The 26,105-nt window shown below is 33.9% G+C and overlaps 2 protein-coding genes and 1 pseudogene across 2 annotated transcripts; 1 reads left to right on the top strand and 2 right to left on the bottom strand.

Annotated features, from left to right (window-relative positions):
• Positions 1 to 1,245: 1,245 nt before the first annotated feature.
• Positions 1,246 to 3,441, bottom strand: LOC119191729 (annotated as a pseudogene).
• A 7,198-nt stretch (positions 3,442 to 10,639) lies between these two features.
• On the top strand, positions 10,640 to 14,589 carry LOC119191727 (recQ-mediated genome instability protein 1-like). Its single transcript, XM_037445597.1, is given in 8 exon segments — positions 10,640 to 10,896; positions 10,976 to 11,172; positions 11,815 to 11,885; positions 12,624 to 12,768; positions 13,045 to 13,185; positions 13,327 to 14,037; positions 14,040 to 14,080; positions 14,449 to 14,589. Coding segments are annotated over 8 exon segments (1,527 nt in total). The 5' UTR covers positions 10,640 to 10,816.
• Positions 14,590 to 20,509: 5,920 nt separating this feature from the next.
• On the bottom strand, positions 20,510 to 25,927 carry LOC119191728 (ubiquitin carboxyl-terminal hydrolase 16-like). Its single transcript, XM_037445598.1, has 2 exons — positions 25,713 to 25,927; positions 20,510 to 25,252 (listed from the first exon to the last, which is right to left on the bottom strand). Exons 1-2 carry the CDS (start codon positions 25,837 to 25,839, stop codon positions 23,643 to 23,645), a joined length of 1,737 nt encoding a protein of 578 aa, XP_037301495.1. The 5' UTR covers positions 25,840 to 25,927; the 3' UTR covers positions 20,510 to 23,642.
• Between the last annotated feature and the right edge of the window lie 178 nt (positions 25,928 to 26,105).

Here is a 26,105-nt window from a genome sequence, read left to right as displayed (position 1 = left end):
TAAATCTAATATTATCTTAATTACTTGTCTATTTTACTATAAATACATACATAATATTACAATTGAATTTCTACAATACAGGTGGATTATAGATAAGACAGCTACCTAAAACTTTTTATGAAACTATCCATCATTTTGAAGACATTAAGGAGTGCCCTTCACAGATTTTAAAAATTAATCAGTCTGCAAAAAATGGTCAATTTATGCAAAAACTACACGGAACGTAAGCTATACACAGAGAAAGTTAAATTTATAACAAACACAAAAATTGTTATTTACGTAATGTTCAGTTCATCAATACGTTTCTATTCGTGTTTTGGGGATTACTCGACCTTAATGCAAAGTGTAGTTAAGTTTAAAAAGCGAATTGAGTCGCATTTCTACACAAATATAAGTTTTTAGCAATTTCAGACTTTAAAAGTACTCAAAACTCGAATGGTTCCATAGTCTACTAATCCTTATAAACAACAAATTGTCATAAAAAGAAAACACTTAAATTACCTATTACTTGCCAAACGTACATTTTTTTCAAAATCTGCGAATGCAGATTCTAATGTTTTCGATTATTACGCAGTCTCCTAATAACCTGACAGCGTCAGCAGTAAAACATAACTGCTTTTACTGCCCCATCTCAAAATCCACCCTGTATACTAAGGTTTATCACATAACTATTATTTCATGTCCCTAACTTATGTGTACCCAACTTGTATAAAAGCTACTCATTCATTAAATATTTTCTACATATGAATTTAATAATAAAATCAGCAAGTAATTAAAACTAATTTTAAATGACTCCATTTATTTTTTGAAGTGTCGAAATTCGTATAATAAAAAAATAAAAAAGAAAAAGTATATTAACTACCTTTTTATGAAACAGATATAATGTTACACATACCCTAAAGTGGATTATTACAAATATTTCGAGTGTGGAATTTACAATTGTGACATATCCTTAGTATTTAAATATCATTGTTTGTAAGATTATTTCAACAAACGAATCGTGTTTTGATCACCCATCAGAAACTCACGACGCCCGGTTTAGTTTGTCGTTAAGCATAATATGTAATATAATCACAACGCATCCACGCAATAGGATATTTGCCACCACTGAAAAAACCTTGATCACTCCAATGAACTGACACCGATACACCGCATCGTCCATAGTATTTGTATAGTAATGTAGTCATTACACAGCTGATGTAGTGGCGCGGGAGTGTTGGGTGCGCGTATGCAGCGGCGGCATCATCAGTAGCGGCCGGAGCGCGAGTTGCGCGGCGGCTCGCGGCGCTGCTTCGCGGACTGGGGCGGCGCCGCGCTCGCGCGACCGCGACCGCGACTGCCGCCCGCCCTTGCGCCAAGTGAGTACAGGTACCTGCACACACAACTCAATCCTGACACCAACTTATACACTGCAATAGCCACACCGCCCATAAAGCGTCATGTAATATATTTTGTAAATTTAAGTATTGCTTGACCACTTTAGGCGACCGCAAACGAGCGGGGGCCAACAATTCTGAACAGTCTGAGGTGCTACATCAGTGACCACAGCAATCATAGGCATTAACCGAGATCTTCATACCTCTATTGCCATTGTGAGGCACTTTAATGTACCAGAGCAGATATATTAAAGAGATTCAGGATTGTACAATATTTATTGACTAACCTCCTCAGCTCTAGAAATAGGCTTCAGATGCATGAAGTTACAGAAACCATCAGTGTGCACTCGCCCATCTCATAATTGTCTACAACAAGCCTCACGAAAACTGTCACAGGCGACAGCTCAGCGTAAACTGACGACCACCAAACCAACGGTTGTTCAGGTCATTCACAGCTTTCTCCGCATCCTCCTCACTTAAGCGGAACTGAAAACATTCGAGTTTCACACTATTAGGGTATACTGTTCCAAAAATACATGTTATACTGAGTATTTTGTGACATTGAAAATTACTGCATCCAATATATTTTTCATAATTTTATTTATGACTTAGAATTTGTTTTAGCTGTTTTCTAACCCTATATCTCCTAACAGAACAATATGTCAGGTTGATTCAACATTGTATCATTCAGATTCTAATGAATACTATTTACTTACTTTGATATAAACATTTCCAACTAGATAGATTCCGTTGTCACACACATTCATCTCCTCAATTCACCATATTTGTCTTCACATTCACAAATACATCTTCAAAGAAATATCATAATGTTCTTTATTTCTTCATCAGAGACATTAGCAACAACCACTGGAAGAATAACATTTCTATTGAACATAAATGCACATAATAATATCTTTATTTTTGGTTCCTATGATTAAGGAGAAAAATTGTTTAAAAGACATAAGCTTTTATTCAACAATCACGTTTAGACTTTGTGAGACATGTTAATTAGCAATCAGTATAAAGGAACAAATGAATTGTTCTAAAAGCTTAAGATGGAATAGTTAAAGCTATATTAGTTAAATATACAAAATATGTCTTGTATAAATATTATTACTACTTCTACAAATGGCTACCGTCAGCTGATTTTGCAGAGTTCTGTGGATTCACATACAAGTTCTGTAGCAGCACTGTCTGAGAGAAAGTGGGCTTGTTGTGGATACGGGAGCAGCGATCCCCATGCCGGCACGCACCGATTTTGAAATAAAATGAACAATTTACCCTGAAACACAAAAACATAATTACATAGATTTACATAAATGAGGCACTGCTACTACCGCGGGAATGTCCAAAAACGGCATCACACAGCCCCCCTCACATTAAGGTGCAGATTTATGTGTGGGTGCACTCATTACAGCTCTGCCCATCCATTCGAGGTTAGAACTCAACATATGTTTTAAGAGTATACAAATAAAAAAAAATAAGGAATAAATGAATGTATTTTTGCCGGGTTTTGTTGACAACATCACATTACGTTTGTACCTTCTAACGAAGTGCTTGTTCTCGCAAGCTTAATTATAATATCCCGAATTCCCTACGTACGTTTCAGTTTAACCGAATTGTTTTAGATTGGTACTTTCTTGTAATATAATTCATTGCACAGTGTGAGGTACAAGAAAACTAGAAGAATATGTACACATCAACTCTAACCTAAAAGTTTTGTATTTAACACAAAATAGCTATAACTGTAAAGTTCATTTTATTAATAACTAAAGAATATGAAAAATACTTACTTATCTTTTTCTGTACCAAATATAGCAGCTAAATATTCTGCCATCCTGAGTTAAAGCCAAATACTCAGTTGGCTATGTTGTTGATATCTTTCGTGATATGATAGAATAAAAAATATTATAGATCGCCTTGCAGTGAATCCTCGGCCTTTGCTGTAATATAAAAACCGTTATGCTAAAATACGACTTATACGATTGTAAAATATGTAAAAGCTATCAAATTTATGAAATAACCAGCAATCTAATTACAACCAACATTTCACGAAAAAGCCAAGCAGGGGTATGTCACTCTCAAACAGTCACTCTATTTGTTTTTGGTCTAACCTCAAATTAATTTTGTTGTAAGATACTTTCAGTTAGATGACACTGGAGAATAAGTTTTCAAAACACTAATCATGCCTTTTATCCCTATTTATAAAATAATTATGTACGTAATTAAATTAGATAAGTAAAAACATAAAAACAAATGTCAGAGGCTATTTTAATTAATTAAAAAATATGCATTACTGAAAATTCCGAACGAAATACGATAAAAATTGACTGACACAATGATAGAGATTGTGGCAAGTCGTCTGACACAATTTCAAACGAGTTGCCACAATATCTGATGATTGTTATTAAATGGTAAAATATTAAAGTTCTCCTTTTGTTGTAACATGACAACTGAAGCTTAATTTAATTTTTCCATTTTATTAATACAATTATAAACAAAACAACGCATACTTTTTAAATTTTATTCTAGTTTCCAATAAATTACATATCTATTTTCTCATAAGCATGTTAAAATATCTATTGCATTAAGTGGCAATATCGCCTTTGTTTCCCGTAATTTCAATTCCGGTTGAAAATTTTCAAATTTCCCATTGCAGTTTGTGTGCGATAAGTTCGATTACGATTTCCTCAATAATGAAAGAACTTTGCTTATTCAAACGGACCACCGCTGCCTTCTTACTAATTCACCCCGGGCTTTGTTATTTGTTTTGCACGCGATAAGGAACTGATAAAATATTTGGACAAAATGTCTCATGTTATCTTGGTTGTGCGATTGATGGTAAATGACATTTATATTTTTATAAAAATAATATCGATAGTACTCATTAAAATCGTACATAATATTTACTCAGTCACCGCGATGGCGAAATCTGCTCATTTAAATAGTCTTTTTTAAAATACGTGTGGGAATCTGCATACCTTAAAATTATACGATATTCATTTTTAATTTAAACTATGAAAAATCTGTTGGTAGACAAGATTGTCGTTATTACGTCATCTTGGTTTAATATACTTATTTTGGTTTGACTATTGAATAAACAAATTTCAGAGCTGTATCTCTAATGGACTAATTCCTTGCATTTGTATTGTGTTATAAATACATGGCATCATTTATTATTTATTATATTTTAATAAATTATTGTATTATTTTTCAGGACCATTACATTATGTCCCTAAAGCAACTAGTTATAGGTGGAAATCCTGGCAGGACAAAAGGTTTCAAGTTTGAATTAAAGTTCTCGACAAAACTCTTAACAGAGGACAAGAATATACATAAAAAACTTGCGGTACACATATACATAAGCACTTTGAGAGCTGTTATAAATTATATATTGGTGCTTTATGTAGAACTACATTTCCCACTTTGAATCTAGGTAAGATGTTTTCCACATGTTGGGCGCCCAAGATTTACAGGTTGAACTGATTCAGATACTTATATATTATATATCTCCTTAAAAGTGCTTAGACTAGATGTTGTACCCTTAAATATATCACACTGACGGCATACGATATATCACACTGATATATCAAATGCATAATGAATTCGCTGTAAATTCGGCGGGCGTGCAGCGAACAAGCCGTGGGTGCGAAGCGCTCACGCAGCGGGCTCACAGTTGGCTACGCATTTTGGACAGTTAGTAATAGAGTGAATTCAGATGAGGAAACATTTCTATTAGCTTTGTTAATTGGAAAAGTAACTAAAAAAGGGATATTGCCGTGGTTATATGCCACCGTATTAAAAAGTATGTAAGTTGGGACTAAAAGTACAGGCGACAGCACAACAGCAGCCTGAGTGCTTACTAATATAATTTTATTTAATTTTTTATAATGTGTGTATAATATATGTGAGCTAAGCGAATTTGGCACACGGACAAAGTTGCAATAATATAAGATAGGCTGGGTGCTTTTATCCCTGGATAGTATTTTAATTGTGAATCTGAATATAAAATAGACAGTGCTATGCATCGATACTGTTATTTAGGCATTTTCTAGCGGGAAGGGCTTTTAACGTGCGTGACACTACGAGAAAATCTTCTCTAAAGATCTCGGCTTTCACTTTTCTGTCCGTTCATGTCTCTCATATCGAATTATGTTACAGAACATTATACACCGGATATTCATTTCATGAAAACATGGATTTAATGGCCGAAAGAAGCACATATCTCACCGGTAATGCTATATACATATCTTACTTAAAGTTGTGAAAATGTTTACTAAACTTTTTAAAATTTAGGATGTTAATTTTGACAAATCACACTAATGATGAGGCTAAGGTATAATCGTTATTGAACGTATTCGATTATCGATTACCATTTTTATAAAACTTGATATCGATAGTTGCATAATTATTTGGTATGTTCAGATGATATAAATATTTGTTTTATTGAATTATCTATTTATTATTGGTAAGCAATTTCCATTTATGTTTTTAAACCCTACACCACTTGCAGTTATCATTGTGTTAACTATTTAAATCGTGAAAACATTAGATATATTAATTATAGATTTTTACCAATAAATGTGATAAATTACAAACAACTCGAATATTTGCAAAAATAATATAATTAAATCTAAATGCAAATTTTATATTATCGATTTATTTTATTTCAATGGCGATTTGCGATAGTCCGTGATTGTTCATTATGATAATGAGTGGCACTTCAAAATAAAATATGATATTACCTGTAGTAAATTTTACCGAAAAAATACGAAACTTCATGTGAAGGAGCTGTCAAAATTATCATCCTATATTTGATAACGTATAGTTACTAATTAGAATTGGGTAGGACATGACATGAAAACGAGTTTGTAAGAGTAGCCTCATTTTAACATTGAGCCGGTACAATGTCCTACTTCAAATTAGGCGAGGCGTACTGAGGCGAGGCGCTTTAATGTGCGCCTTACAGTATTTTGTAATGATAACACTCAAAATACTTTCCTCTGACTCGCGACTCGAAACGCAGTACCATAATGTTCATTGTAAAATAACGTCCTATTGTAATTGTCTACCTCTCTGTCCTCGTCCTATAGTTAACCACGGAGAATGAGTAACGCGACTGCCGCGACATAAAGTTTAAAGTAGTACAATATATAATTTTGAGCCACTCTTCCTTTTTGACGTTATGTACGGGACAAATGTACCGCTTCTTATATGTCCTACTCAACAAGTTACTTTTCCTTGCTCGAACAGTAATATTCATTAATGTTTTATTTTTCAGATATTACTAAAGTATTTTCGGACCATATCTACTGCCTTACAAGTAGGTCCCGAAGACACGCGGTATACAATACTCAAATTGGTTTATTCCAAAAAATATAAAACATTTACGAAAGCGAAGGGAAGACGATTTTCACCAGAGGAAAAAAATTGTCATTGTCTTTATTCAAAAAAACGTGCCTAAATATTACAAACTTTTATGCAAGTATTTTACTCTACCATCATCAAGAACTGTAAAAGCCAAATTAATATAATCGCAGGAATAAATCCTATAATTTTCCACTGTTGGAAATAAAGGAAAAAGATTGTTTTTGCTTTGGTCTTTTGTCTGTGTCATATGATCCATACAAAGATACAAGAGTTTGCTTCACATTAAAAATGCTCTTTTCTAACTACGCTTTGGTTTTATAATAAAAGGCATAAAAAATATTTTAATCAGCCAATAGCATATTATTTCACAAATGGACTTAATAAGATAGAGCTAAATATATTAATACGAACTGTCTTGGAAGATGCCATTGATGCTGGGCTTAACGTAATCAACACAACATGCGACCAGGCACCCGTTAATGTCGGTCCCATAACAGAGTTGGTTAAAGAAAGATGTAACTAAAGCTGTATATTTACGGAAAGGAAAATACTGGTAACATGACATCATACGCAAATAACAACCCCGTTTATGAGCTGTTGCGGCTGAACATTTAACGGCAAGAGCAGAATTCCAGCAGAATGTCGTCAGTTAGTAGATTTCACACTTTTACTTAACAATTTATTTAATTCATTGAACGGGTGTAGCGATTTTTATTTATTGTAAACTAGCTTTTGCCCGCGGCTCCGCCCGCGTGATATAGTTTTTCGTTTAAATCTCTCAAAAGTTATAAAGTTCCCCTTTTTGCTACAGTTTTCATTACTGCTCCGCTCCTTTTGATCATAGCGTGATGATATATAACCTATAGTCACAACGTAGTAGTAGTGATACACAACCTTGAAAATTCCTCTAGAGAATTTCCCAGGTTTGTAGGTTTCCTCACGATTTTTTCCTTCACCGTTGAAGCAAGCGATAATTCACAAAGAATATACACATAATATTTAGACAAGTCAGAGGTGTGTGCCTTTTGGGATTTGAACCTGCGGACATTCGTCTCGGCAGTCCGTTCCACAACCAACTAGGCCAACGCCGCTTTTTGTTCACGTATTGTTTATTATTATTTATACAGATATTTTTATCTTTCACGTTCATATTTAAATGGTAAAAGGTGCTGCCCTTGCTGTCCCATCTTAAAAATAGAATATGTATCTACAAAAATGATTAGCAGTCTCATAAGATTGATTTCTTGTGACTACAGTGTTTACGGTCCCTTACTAAAAGATCCTTTAAAATTACCATAAGGGCAAACGACTTTGATTTGAGTTTAAAATAGATAAATTATCAAGTCCAAGTGTGATTCTTTTTACTGATGTATCCTTCATGGACAACAGCTTCAGCGTAAAATTAACATTTCAAAATGTTAAAGTGCCTTAAACAAAAATACCATTTCTTAATTTTTCTACTCTGAGTACGATTATGTATTTTTCATATTTTTTGAATACTTAATTTCAAAGAAACAAAAAAATAAAAAACCGAGAAATTCTTGATGACGTCACACATACAGTTGAATAAAGTTGTTCCTTGGTCCACCTTTCTTTTTATTAAAAACTAAGACATCGTCATTTATCAATGTCAAAAGATAATATTATGCCGGCGCCACAGATAACAAAAATATTTGAACTCATGTGTGGCACGGGAATTTTCGTATTTGTGCAAAGTTTGTTTAAATGTTTACGTATTATCTTGTCATTCGGTATTGGTTTTACGACCACACATCAAGCGTTCAAAGTTATCGAGTTGCTTGAATGAGAACTGATTATATATGGAAACCTAAAAGTAAAAGCCATAAAAATTTAATTTGGTCAGTGTCTGTAATAGAATACAAATACGCAAATACCCGTGCCAAACATGAGTTCAAACAAGTGTTCTAATATTTGTCTGTGTGTGGCACCGGCAAAGACGTTTTACAAATAGACGCGTTATAGACTAACAAAATTGCACATGAAACGGCGCACTATTCACTATAGCATCATGACTGTACATATAATTACAAATTGGCTCGATGAAGTCTTTTAGTTATACAGGTGTCAAATTAACGATATATATATATATATATATATATATATATATATATATATATAATAAATTAATATTATATATATATAACCCTTCTGTGTCGCCTAATAATATTGCATCGTTCAGAAAATATTCAATCGTTCCTGCGTCGACCTGCTTGCTTTAGTTGATGTTTTGTTAATGTTACAACCGGTACCTACATTTCTGCAGCAATTCGCATTACTTCCTTTATATTTTATGTAACAATTATCATTTTGTATACGACTTATTTATGATTTCGTTGTTTGATCATAATGCTCATTTTGTGTTTATTGTATGTTGTAATTTAACCACCACGTAACCCATAATTAATAGTTAAGTGATGGCAATTTAAAAGAGAATATCATGTACACAAGTGCGAAATTATTTTGCTTTTATCGCGTTAATTGTTCGAATCTCTCCTTTTTTAGTACATACTCTATTTAGATCATATACCCACTGTTATGGTATATATCTAATATGTATTGGCAATTTGTATCGCATTCGCATTTCGCTGTTGATTACTACCCGGTTTCATAGACCTGTTTTAAATCAGTTCTTATTATAATTATTTAATCTTTCTTATTTAACAAATTGTTAAATTAATCTGTTTGATATCTACATAAAATATTTTTTATATTATTATCATAAGTAAAACAACCTTCGCATGACGAAGAAAGTATATTTTAATGAATGCTAATCTTTATAGTTCCTTTTTCTATGGATAAGTATAATGATCATTGTAAACTTGATGTTAATTTCTTTTCCAGTGAACATTTTCAATTTTTAAAAGAAGCGTGACTTATTTGTGAAATAATTTTGTTTGGCTTAGAATAAGTTTGTTCTTGTTAATATTAGTTTCACTTGTTTGTGTAGAAAGATAATGCTAGAATCCGAATTTCCTTTTTGATGAAGACAAAGATAAATAATATGGCTAGCTAGTATGTTTCAGAGTTAATTGCTGTTCTAGATTTGTAAATTTTTATGTATTTCTATATTGAATCGTATATTATTAGGCAATTTTTATAAAAATTATAAATTCTCTTTTATTTGAACATTGATACTTGATATTTATTTGATGATACATTAAAATGATTATCGAAATACAAAAGAATTCATATAATTTTTATAAAGTTAAATCAATTGTTATAAAAATATAGTTTGACAATTGAGAATATTTTAGCATATTATAAATATCAATGTTAATTATTATTCGTCACAGTATGTATTTTTAGACATAAAATAATTTTAAGTATATTTTATTATTTAGTATTTCGGAATTTTACAGTGTATTACAGTTTATTTTAAAGTAGTATCGTTTACTTTTCCATTGAATATAATTAATAACTAAGATCAAATTATCAGCGCTTACAGCTATGTAAGCGCTGATAATAGAGGTGTAATACTTTGTAAATCTAATATGGAATGTGAATATCATTAGTACTTACTATAAGCATTTTGTACACAAAATGTTATAGCAAAAAAAAATAAAATAAAAATAATATTTTCAATATGATGTTTGTCTGATTAACGATCTTATTCTTAGATCTTATTACTATCGAATTATTATGTATTGATAATGATAGAAGTACACTGTAAATAAGATGTCAGAAATATTATACTACGACGGCATAGCAAATACAGATCTGCTTCTAAGTATTTTAATACTTGGATTGCCGTCTTCTGCACTTTTAAAACCGTTTGCAAAATAATAAAACACAATAAACCTGAATCGTGAAACGCAACGAAAATCGCGAACGCCCTCTACCTCACAAGTATGAAGCAGCCGTAATGTCGATTGGCACAAAAACCCAACGAGTAGGCTCTCTATTTCCATATATATTATAATTCTCTTTGGTGTTGGAACTTGGAAAGTTTGATGTAAATTCTGAATTGATTGGAGTATTTACTTATTACTACTACAACTTATTATAACTTGATATGACAACTTTAAGATTTCTAAATAATTCTACAAAACATGGCTGCTCATGTGATAAATGCTGTGCGAAGTTTTCTAGCGTCCAATCATATGTTCGTAGAAGATGAATGGTTAACAGGGTAAAATAATGTTACTTAATATAATAAACTCTCTTGGTTAATTAATAAAGCTACTTTAACATTTTGACTATATCCATAGGTGTGTAGACTATCTAACGGAGAATAGTGGCGGAAATTTGAGTTTGACCGAAGTGCAAAATTTGGCTAAGGAACAATGGTTGTTGAATGATTTAAATGACATCTGTCCAGGATGTTTGCCGCCGAATCTCGCCTCACAGACGAAAACAGTCTTAAATGGACGATACATGCTGCAAATAAATGCAACCATCGATATTGGTAAGATACTTTAGATATTCCATTATTTTAATGATTTTCTACTTATCTGTGTTTAATCTGCATTTGACTCTATCGGTTACTTTCATTAGCTAATTTAACAAAAATTGTAACTCTATTTATATGATACTCAAGATTATTGTTAGTTTTAATCCCTAAACAAGTATATAATTTGTTAGTTAGTGATAGTTCGCAGTTGAAGAAAATGTAAAAAATAATTAATAATCATGGATATTTCTGCCTTTAAAATTTCGTCATATTAAATTTTAAAGGCCTAAATATCCATGATTATTAATTATTTTTACGTTTTTCTTTCAACTGCGAGAACTAATCACTAACTAGACGTGAATTTAAATTCTTTACTTGCCAATACTTGTTTAGTTACCCAGATTAAAGCCGAAACAAAATGTATGAAAATGGACCTTGAGGTATCGCCTTAATACATACCAATACCAACAATATTAAAGGAAATTTGCATTTATTTCCTCAAGGACATGATAAATATCAGTACCAAATTTTGTGCACATCTCTGAAGTTTTTACTAATAACAAATATCAAAATATCTTCATAAATTTTCATTTTTCAACATTCATAATATTTTACTTAACTCTCCCATCTGAAATTTAAATCAGTAATCACTTTTAGGAACATCGGCATACCAGCAATATTTGAAATTGCAGAAAGTAAACATGGACAATGTGGAGACCACCACCAGACACCTAAGATAAAGTGCCAAATCGTAGGTAATTATGTTAGTATAACCATTCATAGGATATTGTTATCAAGCAGCCATAAAAACAAAATCATGTTTCGCAACATGCATGTTTTTCTGACTGCAAATGGCAGTTAAATTAGGGGATGTAGATAAGAAAGAAAAATTCTTATATTTGTTTTGAATTTATATTCTACTATATGCCAAGTTACTACTATATTGGATAAGACACACAAAATACTCTATAACATTGATTCCCAAAGTAATCCAGGTGGACCACAGAGGTCCATGAAAGACTTGACAGGGGTTTACATTGGCGTGACCAAAAATGGGGGTCTGTGATTCATTAGCAGAAGTCCTCGAAAATTTATCTGGTTTGATAATAGAGTACTAAAATGTTGGGTTGACTTCACTTATCAATAAAGGCAGATAATATCGATAAAGGTTGTAAAAGGCACTGTGGCCCCAACATGGGTTGTGCTGGGGCCCGTGATGGCTGAGCGGTAGTTATGCCATTTCTCTGTGAAAATTAAAAAGAAGGTCGACCAGGACCAGCAAAATTTTCAAGGGGTCTATGAGTAAAATTCATCCTGAGAATTTTTCCATAAATTACACCTACATTATCACTAAATGCTGTAGGCTTTTCTATTGAGATCTGGAAGGAAACTTTACTTGGGCAGAATCATAGGCATAAGTTAGTTTAAAATACAAAATATAAATTTCCATTTGGGATTTGTTTTAGAAAGCCAAAGAAAATACTATTGATGTTCACAGGATGATTAAATTATACCTAACAGATGGCGAACAAGAATTAACAGCTATTGAATATAAGCCAATGAGGAATTCGAGCTGTGACATTTCACCGGGTGCTAAAATTCTTATTAAAGGTAAATATTGGAATCTCACTTCCCTGAACAAAGCTTTATTAATAAGCTATATCGTAAACTCAGTCCTCATACAAAAAAAAATTTGTCTTATTTACCCACAAAATTTTAGAGCACAAAATTTCTTGTTTTTACTGGTGCACTGTTAAATTTCACAGTGGGCCTGCAATAAACGATTTTCTTGTTTTATAGATTATCACTGAGCGGTCTAACCCAATTTGTAGGGTGTTTGTTCCACTGTATCTTGAATGTAGTATTGACTGTATATTGTGTTGATAGGTCCTGTAAATTGTCGACGTGGAATTATACTGCTAACAGAGAGCTCTATCGAACTCATGGGTGGTGATGTTGCGGATATCGCCATTTCCAACTCGCTTCCAGCATTATTAGCTACTAAATTGGGCTTACCAATGCCTCAAGGTATGGATTTTTTTATATTACAAATAAAGAAATTGTAAACCAAAATATCAATTACTTATGTTCATAATAAAAAAAAATCCCCCGTGAGTATTATAAGCAATGACAGTATTTGAAACAATTTTATGTGCTTGTATATTGCAGAAGCAGATGCAAACACAACGATAAGTCACGCAAGAAACACAGATATACCAGCACCACACACAGATGTACCCACATGGTCATCCAATCAAATGTCGGAAACAAACATGATACAAACAACAGCAGTTCCAAACATCACAGACATTGATGATGATATTGATATAGACCAAATAAATGCTTTGGAAGCTTTATTGAACCCTTCAAATAGTGTACCATCAAGCTCCAATGAAAGGCCAAAGTCAAACAACCCAGATACAGGAGTATATATAGAATTAGACCCAGTGAAACGCCCATCGCCAAGTGATTATAATATACCAGAAAAGAAATTTAAGGAGGATACTGTTAATAAAGATGATTATCCAGATGACATGGATCTGATAATTGAAGAAGATGAGGATTTATTAAGAGAGATTGATGCTAAAATAGATGTTATTGAAAACCACGAACCAATGTATACAGGTCCTAAAGTAGTATCATCAGAACCCTTTGTGTATATTAAGCACATTAATGAATTATCTGAATCAAAAAGACATGGAGTTTTTAAAGTTAAGGCTCAAATAATGAAATTGCTGTCGAAACTGACTGTTGGTAAAGATGCTTGGTGTTTGAAATGCACGATTGTTGACGGCACGGGAAGCTTAGACGTGGAGTTTACCAGTGCAGTGCTCTCTAAATTAGTAGGTTATACTCCACAGGAGATGACCCAGCTGAAAAAGACATGGCAAAAGACCCACAGTTGAAAGAGACAGTAATATTGGTGAGTTGAAAATAATTAATTAACAAAAGTATATTTTTCAACAATTAGATCACTTTATTGATAAAGGTTTAATTAAACGTATTTTACGCGTTAGGCGTGACTTCAAAGTTAGTCACAGGTGACATCACAGAGGGCCAATAGAATTACGAACTTCAAGTCGATATTGTTGATCTTCACATGTTTTGTTATGCTAATGAACTTGCTCATTCTTTTTTGTTAGTTAATTTTGTTTTGTTAGGATTTGCGTGAGGTGTTTAAGTGGTTTTAGCCTTCGAACTATATTTTGGCCTTTTTTAATGAAACTAATAAAATTGCCTGCTTGTATTTCTAATTTCAAGCGAGTATTGTACTAAACCTTTTATTTTCAGGCATTGAAAAACGCAAAGGAAGCTCTGCAAGTGTTATATTGCATTATAGAAATAACTATACAGGATGTTCCCAGAATAACAAACTTAATACCATTTGCAGACGTCCACGTCGATTTACTGTCAAAGTTTGTTCCACAATAAATGGTTTTGTAGTTACTACCTATGAACCACACTGAGATTATCCGATTTGTAACTGTCGCGGTTGCGATTATCACTCGCAAAACGGGCGGTTAACGGTCAGTTGAGTTCCTGAACGCCATGGATACACAGAAACAATCACGATGCTGTGATAACGAGTCACTAGAGCAAAATGGCGTCGGATTTCTGTACCGCCCGCCGATTACTGCAGTTGCACACCTACCGATCGTAAAGTGCGCGGGCGCAACACGCCGCCGTTGCGGGTGTGGCGTACGGACCGCGGCCCGCGCGGTTCTACTAGTTGCCCGCCGGTACAGCGGGTACTGCTTACAACCGCGCGCGCCGCGGGCGTAAAACGCGTTGTCAAATGTACAATCAGCAAAGTTCGTGGTCGACCACCCTAAGGGTCAAAATAACTTGGCAAATTTGTTTTACTACGTTTGGGAGGCGGGGTTTGGGATCGATTGCATAGATCGATATCAGTCGTAAGTCTGCTGGCTACCTGCAATGACGTTACGTAACACAACCGAACCGCTGCTGAGTGTATAATAGAAAACGAAATTACAATTGATGCGCGCACGTCTATGCTATGACGATAATTCCTATACTTGTAAGATGCATATCGTCGGCGTAAAGAACGTAATAACAAAAGTTTTATAGTTTGGAGACAATCGCAATTTACAGTGTTTTTATTGTTGAATTTTTGGCATTATTTTTTATAAATGAGAAACGACATTACGTTAATTATTTTATATCATATTATGTGCCTGATTACCTTCTTTTTAACTTTTAACAAACCAAACTTTATGTTGTATTCAAAAATAATCATTTTAAAGCAATTTCCGCCATATTTGTCACAACTATATTTTGTAAGTAAATTATGATTAGCTCCTTTTTAAGCCGTTTTTAGTTTTCGGTCTCTTTAAACCCATAGTCTATAATTAATTTATTAAATAAATTCAATGGCTGCATAATATTATGATTGAATTTTGAATCGTAAAATTTAAACTGTTCAGTTTATTCAATTCGTTCAATAATTCATATTATAATAATAAATCATAGTTAATAGATTTCATTATTTGAATTGTTATTTTATTTCATTTCAAAAACTTAGACGATAACATTTTATTCCAATCTCTGTATTTACAAATATGTATTAACATTAAAGTTAAAATAATTGACCTAAAATTATTAGCTTCTTGGAGATATTGTTTTCTTTTATTTCCTCTTAATGATCTTTTTTTATCTTAAATATGAATAGTTTTTGAGTTAATAACGAAATACCTTTTTTCATCCTAATTTGAACTATTTAACACCTTTTGAAGTAGTTATTTGGACTATTTATCGGTATGCAGCGATTATTATTTATTGAATTTGAGGCGAGTTTAAAGATTTTATGTGTAGGCGGTAATATGCTTTTATTAGAGTAATATTGAAAGGCCAACATTTTTATTGCTGCAGATGTTGTTTGAAAAGAATAAATATATCACATAAAAATGGTTTGTTAAAGAGCGCATTTTTATCAATGTTTGTATTGACACCGGTCTTACGTGGACGCATTTATCGTTAAACTGAGTCTATTGTTATGCTATTGAATTTAGAGGCATTTAAAGATTATAAGTGTAGGCGTTGATTTGAATTCTTATTACAGTAATATTTGCAAGGCTAACATTTTATTGCTGCACATGTCCAGTTTGTAAATTTTAGTTACTTTCTTTAGCCAATTATTTAGTTTTCGCTCAGTTAAAACCCAAAGTCTATAATTAACTTACAGTTATTGATTTTTTTTACCGATTTAATAGCTGCATATTATGATTGAATTTTGAATTATAAAAATTACTTAAACTAATTACTTAATCATTCATATAATCATAAATTATTGTTATTCGTTTCATTATTACAAATTATTATATTTTTTCTCAAATTTTTTATGCTTTTTGAACATTTTATTTACTTTTTAAAGGACATGTCCGTTTTTGTATGGGCGCTGGTTTTTGTTTCGAATAAATTCCAACCAACCTCAAACTTATTGAATAATAATGTGCCAAAATTAGTAACTTGGAGTCATTACAATAATAATAATAGACCCTTCATTGATAAGAAAAATAAGAAAAGTCATGGCTGAGTAATTCATACAAATAATTTCACGATTCGTCAAAAGATATAACTACCTGTTTTTTTTTTTACATAAATAAGTGTTATTATTATCATTTGCGGATATAAAGGGGAAAATTTTAAAATAAGAAAATTTGAAAAAAATGTTATTCGTAGTAATTATTTTCAGAGATAACTAAACAAGATTTTTGATTACTTAACTTTTTTCGGGATGCCTTCCAAATGTAATAACGTTTATATTTGCATAAATTTAAGCATTTTAAGTGTAAAATTTAAAGTAAATTTTTTAAAATCTCACAATCAAATCTTTCAAATAAAATGATTTATTTCAATAGGCTCGTTTTGTGAACCAGTCGATGAGGCTCACGCACATATCGCTACGATATATAATTATCAATAGTTAAAATCGAATATAGTAGATAATATATTTGCAATACCAACAAGTAATGAGATACACATGTAAAATGAAATTTCGTAGAAAGTCTATGTAAATAAAACACATTTTTTTGTTACTTCAGTGATATGATTTAATTGTATTCATTACAAGTTTGATACGCTCAGCAGGCAGGTTGAGTAGAGTGTGCGCTCTGGATCGGTTAGCGATGGAGCTCTCATCCGCATCCTAGTGTATTCTTTGAGGGACAGTGGTTCTCTGTAATACAATTAAATTATATATTAATTACTAAAATCTATTATTCTAATAATATTTTAACGTAATGACTACAGTGCCAATATAATAAAATTTATATGGGAGCATAACGCCAGTGCGGCCGACACAAAATACGTGGGTCAAGTACGAAATAATCCAAATTCAGTAAAAAAAAAATCAACTCTGTTTTCCATAATTGCACACATTTTATTGAGATAAAAATCCCAAATTGTATTAAATCGGATTGTAATTCTACTTTAATTCAGTGCTACATATTATGTAGTTGTAAAAGAAACAATAATAACAGAAACCTCTGGGTTAAACTGGGTGGAACTTAAACGTCTATAAGCGGAACTTACAAACGCGCCGACATAGTTAATTACTCTAGTAAGAAATCATAATACCACTACTAAAAATCTTTTAAACTCGTCTAAATTCAATAAACAATGGCTGCCGCTTTCCGATAAAGGCGTCGACGTGGAACCGGGGTTAACAAAAACATAAAAAATGTCGTCCTCTAACAAAGACCCTTTTTATGTGAAATCTTTACACTTTTAAACTGCACATGTGCAGCAATAAAAATGTTGGCTATGCAATATTACTGTAATAAAAACAAATTACCGCCTATTCATAAATTAATTATACTCGTCTATATTTTTGGCATTAAATAAAAATTATTAATAAAGGAGATAGAATTTCGGGCGTCGTGTCTTCTTTAAATTGGAAATTTCCGCCTTATTTCTTAAATATTTATATTTTTAAGTTATCGAAGAACCTCTTTATCCTCTTAATAACAAATGTATTTTTTAAGTGCCAATGAACACTAAAGATTATTTTTCTAGACGTCATGTTATCCAAATCGAATGAGTTATCACTCATATTTTTGGATCTTTATAATACATAAATTGACACCTTTTTGAGCTTATTGACTGGACTAAAAGGCTTACCGGCCTGTCTTAATATATTCCCAACATTAAATTAGAGTTTACTATTAAAAGTCGACGGTAAAAGTTACGCTTAATGCTACTGCTGTTTCAATATCGAAAACTCTGAATTTTTAACTGAGATCAAGAAAAGATAGGTAACACCTATAACTATAGTGGGTATACCCGTCGAAGTAGTTTATTTTTGCATTGAGTACTTTTAGTTTTCCAATTATAATTCTTTTCAATATTTTGACATTTGATTATACGTAAAGCAACTTAAATAACATACTACATAGATTATTACAAGTATGATTAATAGATATGTTAATTTTTTGGCAAAAAAACACACCAATGACAGTAATCATATTTGACCCTACGATAGATAGGATAACTTAAGGATTAATCTATACTATTATATAAAGCTGAAGAGTTTGTTTGTTTGTTTGTTTGAACGCGCTAATCTCAGGAACTACCGGGTCAAAATGGAAAATTCTTTTTGTGTTGGATAGCCCTTTGTTCGTGGAGTGCTATAGACTATATATCATCACGCTATACCCAAAAGGAGCGGAGCAGTAATGGCTAATCTCAGGAACTACCGGTTCGAATTGAAAATTCTTTTTGTGTTGGATAGCCCTTTGTTCCTCAAATGCTATACGCTATATATCATCACGCTATACCCAAAAGGAGCGGAGCAGTAATGGCTAATCTCAGGAACTACCGATTCGAATTGAAAAATTATTTTTGTGTTAGATAGCCCTTTGTTCGTGGAGTGCTATAGACTATATATCATCACGCTATGACCAATAGGAGCGGAACAGTAATATAAAATATAATAAGTAGCATATTGAAGTCTGTTTTACACAATTAAAGGAATAAGTATTCATCAAAACTCAATAATATTATAATTATATTTAAAAGAGCTTAGAAAGGTGGTGGTTTATGTTGGCTTTAAATATAATTAATTATGATGACCAATAATTAAAAAAAAGCCATAAACCGCGATTTTCTCAAAACTGCAAAAATTTAATTATTAACTGCCGACATTTTTCCCACGCATATTAACGTCCACTAGTTCAAATTAATATAATATATTATATAGTATAGTATGACTGTTTTACTTACCGTAAGATTTAATTCACGGAATATATAATCCATGGTGCAGTAGTGACAGGACAGGTCGGCGACTAAGTAATCAAGCTTCCAGTAAACGAACATAAGTCTACGTAGTGGCAAGATATCGATGGCCGTAAACGAAAAAATAATTGTGAGCAAAATGTTACTCAATAGTTGCGTGCGCGTCGTCAATCAGTAAAATACAACTATAGTAAACAATAAGAGTTATCTGCTGTTCCTTTCGCACATCTCCAAAACTGTCGTAATTGGTGAAATATGAGACAGGGGCGTGTCTAAATATCTCGGGACATTAGACCGGTCAAGCAAAATGTATTTGGAAGTGTACTAGCACGAACTTGGCTGATTGTACATTTATTTTCGACGTATATATTTGCATTCTACAGGAATTGCGGGCCTGACACGGCTGACACGGGATAAAACCGCTTCGTGAGTTCTTAGCCTTATAGTCCATAATCGGCTTGCGTCATTAGCGACCTGACGAGGAAGCTTAGTGAGGCTGACAATGTAACGTTTCCTGTTAGCCTTCTTACACTGCTGAGATAAGATATACTGGAAAATAAAATGGCACTTGTGGATTTTTTCCAACGATTTTTTCTATTTTCAAAATGAATTCTATTTGTGGCTAGTGGTTATAACGGATAGATGATTTTTCTTAGCACAAAGCTCAGGCACCAGTTACTCTGCTGGATACGCACCTTTAGAATCATGATTGACGTATCTGGATTGACATAGTCCTTGTATGGGGATTTTTATAGCTGCGATATAACCAGAGAATATTTCAGGTTCTGAGAATAGTCTCTCAATTTCCAAAGTCAGCTTTGAAATATGAAGTAATAATACTCTAAATGGCGCAAAATTCATAAGACGCATGTTTATAGTTTCTGAAAGACTCCTTAAATTTAATTTGGTCATATCAAACTGTAGTAACATGCTTTGAGCGTTTCTCTTCAAATCTTAAAATAAATTGTACAATTAAATCGTTAATGTTATGAATTCATAGCAGTCTGATATTTTATAACCAATTCATTTCAATATGGGTTACACATCTGGCATTCCCAACTTCAATAAAAGCATGCTTTTGGAATAAAAAGACAGCAAACATATTTTATAACTATTTTATTTAATACACCTTGTAACGCAATAATAGTGTGGAGTTTATTTTACAAAATATATCAAATAATAATATATGAACGCGGGCTATCGGTACCATAACTAATTGGCTAGGTGTTCACAAATATAAACAAACGTCTTGTGATATGTGGGCATGGGAACCCTTCGCGAAGACAATTATAGTGGAGAAATAATTCTGGAATGTACGACGAAATCAATTTGCCAATATACTAAATAAATAAGTCATAGTCCTGGACCCTGAGATAGGCATGTGACGAGGCAAATTATAATTATAGTCTGAACAGAAACATAAGAAAACCTTTGAAGGCTCCACTTTTTCTTACGTTTTAAAGTTAACGTTGTCAGTAAAGGAATGAAATCCATATTTTTACATGACGAGGTTTTTTATTTTCCTGGCCATGCTATAACTAGTACCTATATAAAGTATTCATAGACATGTTATCCTCTTAATACGTGTCAGTTTATCACTTCATCGGTAAGAGCTGTTTTGATTTTTGCAGTAACAATAATGGCATTTTTATTGTATTCCCAAACAACTTCATTTATTGTTCAGTGTTGAACAGCAAAACACATGAGATACTATTCCTTCATTCGAACATTCTAAGACAAATTTTATGCAAGCTTAAAGATTTGTGCCGACCTCATAGTGGAGCCTACATAAATTATTCAAAAAAATCGTGTAATCTTGCATGAATGCCTGCATTCCAAAATTAATTCTCCACAAAAACATCATGACTTGACAACACGGAAACCTTAGGCATAGGTCATAATAGCTTAATATTCCTAACATTAGAAATACTTCGGCTATAATTAAAAGGTCAAATTCATAATATAAAATAGCGGGTAAACATAACTAAATTGAGCACTCGCAATTAAAATATACAATACATATTAAAATGTTAAAAAGCGGACATCGAACGCGGCCTGTCTACCCTCATTCGAATGTCTCCAGGAACCTAGTCCATAGAAACAATATTATGTACATTGACTACATAATAATGTGAGATAAACATTTAAAATTACACATTGAATGCAACAAATTCTGAAATATATGTTTACAAGTAGTAATGTAAAATATAGACATTTATATATTTTGTATAAATTAATTCGGACACATATTATGTCGAACGATTATCAAAGTTTCCAAGTCAACATTGGCCACAATTTCCAAGTCAACATTGGCCAAACTTTCCCAGTCAACATTTGGCCAAAATTTCCAAGTCGACATTTGGCCAGTGAAAAAGTTATAACCGATTAACACAATAAGTGCGTATATTTGATAGTTTATAAATAACCATTTTAATATATCGGCTAAGAAGCAAATAAATAATATTGTTATTTCAATGCGAGATCAATTTGAGATCTGGGGACCTCTTGCATCCAATTGACCATTTTATTTCACTAGAACAGTGTCCTTTTCTAAATATTGGCGTTGTCGTAGTGTATGTAAATACTTATATATTGTTCCACTTTACAAAACGAACTCTTTTCAGGGATAATCTAGAGGAATTTGACAAGGAAGTTAAAAGCGTGTTTTGCAGAACCGGTTGTATTTACCAACCCTGATGAACTCTAAAATGTCCATTACCTCTAATACCTAATAAATCAATGTAGAAAATTTAAGCAACGCTTTCGGAAATTTTAATTCTTACCCCCAAAAAGAGTTAATTCTGCTGTCACGTTCCTAAATTAAGACAAGTAGAAAATACATAATTAACATGGTTTGTTTAAAAACTATGATAAAAAGGAAGGTGAAAAACCAAAGACTACAATGTACATTGACAAAACAATCAATAAATAACTTACATTTAATTAGTTCGTTTTCTAGAAGCACTCGGTAGAGTAATTAAACGTGAATGTTAATTTTTCACCGTATCTAAAATTGAAAAATGCTATTACGCTTGACACCTCAATGGAAGACCTAACCATTGGGACTAAAACATTTCACTTTGCACACACTAGCATTGCAAGGAAAAGAGAACCTTGTTGTAAGTAGCATTGGATCTCTTTTTAATTAGATGATTGAGTGCTTAACAACTCGTAAACACTATGCGGATAGCAGCATAAGAGACAATTGTCTTTTATTAAATCCGACTATCGTATTTTATAACGTAATGCGTACGAGCTACGAAGCATTATTTGATTTCTAAAATAAAATTGTGTACCTTTCGCATATTCTAAATTAAATATGAATACTAGTGTGCCAACGATTTACACAAAAGTAAATAAAAATAATTCAAAGTAAACATAATTTATACGTTCCAACGCATGATTCATTTATTCTTATTTGAGTTGTAAATACATAATTATTCTTTTGGTATTAATGGTAGCGGCTCGTCTATAACGAACGAGCATTCTTTAGGTGTAGATTAATAGAATGCCAGTTTAATTTGGACTTTATTTGAACAGAAATAGCGGAGGTTATACAACGTATCCTTGGCAAAAATATTGCCGAACGTCATGGTACGTTTCAGATTATGCACTCACTGTAAATCAAAAGTTAAGTTCTTAGGAAAATCTATGCAATTGAAGTTAGACCGCCCTATTTTAATATTGGTAGCGTGTCATATTTTATAACATCAATCGCATAACTGTTTATTACGAATATCAATTCCTGTTCACACGTAATACATAGCTATAATGACTCGGTCTTGCTTATATATTGCCTCTATACATCACGTCAATAATGTGTAATTGTCTGGATATTGTACCGTTCTTGGCAGTACAGTTAAATTGTCAAATTTGGATCAATCCGCGTTGACGGAACGAAATAAAGCCGGTATTACTTCAAGCTATTTACAGCGGTTAAAACAATATGCATGCACTTCTACCACGTATAAACCGGCCCTACAAGCTTCAGTCTTCCACTTAAATGCCAACCCAAACATTAGGCCACTCCGTTCAATCAGCTGAGACTGAAGGCAAATTTCAGCGTTTTACTGTTTATATGTGGGTGAAATGATAATCTAATGTATTGTTTCAAACAACCGTCAACCGTATACTATTTTTGTCTAATGATTCTAGCACCCGATAAGCAGTCAGTCCGCAGTAAAACTCTGTACGCCTTCATCTCATCCCATCCATTACTCATAGGAAACCGTTTATAAAATTCTTTCGTAGAACAGAAGATACGCTTGTGCCCTGAGCACTTTCTCCTCTGTGACCTCAGACACCATGCTGTCCGAGACGTAGTACCACTTGCCGGAGGGTGGCTCGGCGGCCGACGTGGGTCCCTCGCCAGACTCGTAGCCCGAGAGGTCCGATTCGGAGTCCGCGTCGGCGTCGCCGCTGCCGGCGTTGTTTGGCATCGTGTTAGCGCTCTTTGGCAAGAACCACCATTTGGGATCACCGGCTTTGACCGGCTGTCGCACCTTCACATACGCCACGTAGTGGCCGCCGTGCATGCCCCCCGAGTGCTCCACGACTCCGTATAGAGAGTACAGTAACTCGTTTTGACCACGGTTCACATTGGGCAGCTTCCTCACTTTATCCATAGCGCAGAACGGTGCCAAGTCAAGAATTGTCGGGAAGTCGACGTGCTTCGACATCTTCCTGAACATGCACCGCGGTCCGATCTGGAACCTCTTCAAATGCAGAATCAGGATGGCGGGTGGACTAGATACCAGGAAACGTTTGGTTGCGTTGGTGTACACTGTCTTTCCATCTTTACCGTTTATTCGTTCAGTACAAGTTTCACATCCAACTTTGTTGTTACCAGTGAGCAATTCTAGAGCTGTGAACTGACTGAGACACGACTGGATGCTGCATTCGTCTTCGTCGCAGATGTATCGTGGAGAGAGCGGGCTCTGTCGCGTGTACGGCAGGAAGTCTCTTTGTTTTTCTGCTTCTACGTTATTGACTTTCGGCCGCGGCACAGGCGGGGGAGCCGGTGGGTCGGGAATAATACTCTCTGCAGCTAAAGGTGACGGTAGTGGCTTCGTGGTCTTCGGGTCGTCTACATTATACAGCTTCAGCTTGTCCAAATGGTTGTTCAAGTCGTTGATCGCCTTGCTCTCCGGCAAAGACTCGTAACTGCTCTCTCCACTGTGCTCCAGAAGATTCCTACATCCCTGCACGCTTATACCTCGTGACACCACTTCATTGGAGTATTCAGGGACGAAAGATATCCTCGAAACAGGCCTTTCAAACTCAGTTTTGACTGGAGACAGCTTGTTATGTTGGGGACTTGACAGATCTAGGTTTATTTCACTAGATAGCGAACTATGACTGCCCAATTCTTTGCCATTGGTCGGTGAGTCCACATTATCCACGGTTTCTGTAGAGTTATGTTTGGTGGCCTCTGGACTGGCGACTCCTGAATCTGGATTGGACAAATTCTCGAGTGGTATTAGAGGCTTGTACTCAAGCGGTATCGCCGTCGTCGACGTTCCAAATTCTACTTTATCCTTATCCGCATTTTCCGGGGTGTTATCCGCCTTCTCTTTGTCCAGGTCGACCGGACTCGTCCTGATGGAGTCGGAGCTTATCACCTTCTCGGAGTTGTAGCCGGACTCCATGTGGTAGGCGGCGAAGTTGGCAGCAGTGTGCGCGATGGCCTGCGTGCCCACGGACACGGTGTGAGTGTCGGCCGCGCGAGGCATGTCCTCGAGGTTGTCTTCCACATCAGCGTCGGACTGCTCGGAGGACGACTTACCGTCCTCCTTGGGACCGTTGGCCTCCGCGCCGTTCTCGTCTTTACTCGTCGAGTTACCTGCAATAGAAAAATTACGGTTATTTTGACGAATGTATTGTATGCACTCGGATGTAGTCAGAAAAAAATATTATTTACTTTTATTTAAGTTTATAAACATAACATTATTTATACTTAAATATTTATTAAAACTTTGTTGGTATACGCATTAATTTATTTATTATTTTTTTCGGACTACAAACGTTTTATAAGTAAAGGTACGGATCTTGAACACTAACAGATGCTCGGTAGGACTATCCAAAGTTCGGACAGCGGGAGCAGCGGTGTAAGAGCTAGGAACAGTTTGACGAGACAGTGCTATCATACAACAATAGATTAATTAACCTCAAGGTATATTAAGAAAGTCTTGTGCAAACATACTTGCAGAGCTCCCCCCACAATGTTCGTCTAGTGTTCAAGATCCGTGCCTGGTGAACACAAAAACAATAAAGCGACATAAACAGCTCATACAAAACACCACCTTTGTTTTTGCGCGCGGCCTTCCTGGCGGCCATCCGTTCCTTCTTGAGTTGATGTTTCGAAGGTTTGTTCTCCTCTTGTGTATTGTACATATTGTCTTCTGAAAACACGGGCCATTTATAATTCATGCATTGTTCGTTAAATCACATCGAAATCTACTTAAGCACGTTTAAATTAGGGTATTGCATTCTATTTCAATAGAATTTAAATACAATGTAAACTGACTGATGTCATTTTCATAATTGATTTGATTTTCTAATTTTCAAGTTTAGAAATTGACTAGTTGTTTTAACTTTAATAAAATGTTTATTTACATTTATAAATTCTATTAAAATAAAATAATCATGCTTGTTTACACACAGATAAAATTGCTTATGGACAATTCACACTTTGA

This window comes from Manduca sexta, unplaced genomic scaffold, assembly GCF_014839805.1.
Source record: "Manduca sexta isolate Smith_Timp_Sample1 unplaced genomic scaffold, JHU_Msex_v1.0 HiC_scaffold_1845, whole genome shotgun sequence".
Lineage (NCBI taxonomy): Eukaryota > Metazoa > Arthropoda > Insecta > Lepidoptera > Sphingidae > Manduca > Manduca sexta.
This window is presented reverse-complemented; position numbering and strand designations above follow the sequence as displayed.

Excerpts from the sequence above, each read along its gene's own strand:
- LOC119191728 (XM_037445598.1), bottom strand. The coding sequence starts at position 25,839 with ATGAATTATAAATGGCCCGTGTTTTCAGAAGACAATATGTACAATACA. Across the intron at positions 25,253-25,712 it reads GGCCGCGCGCAAAAACAAAG|GTAACTCGACGAGTAAAGAC; the intron begins GTGGTGTTTTGT and ends TTTCTATTGCAG.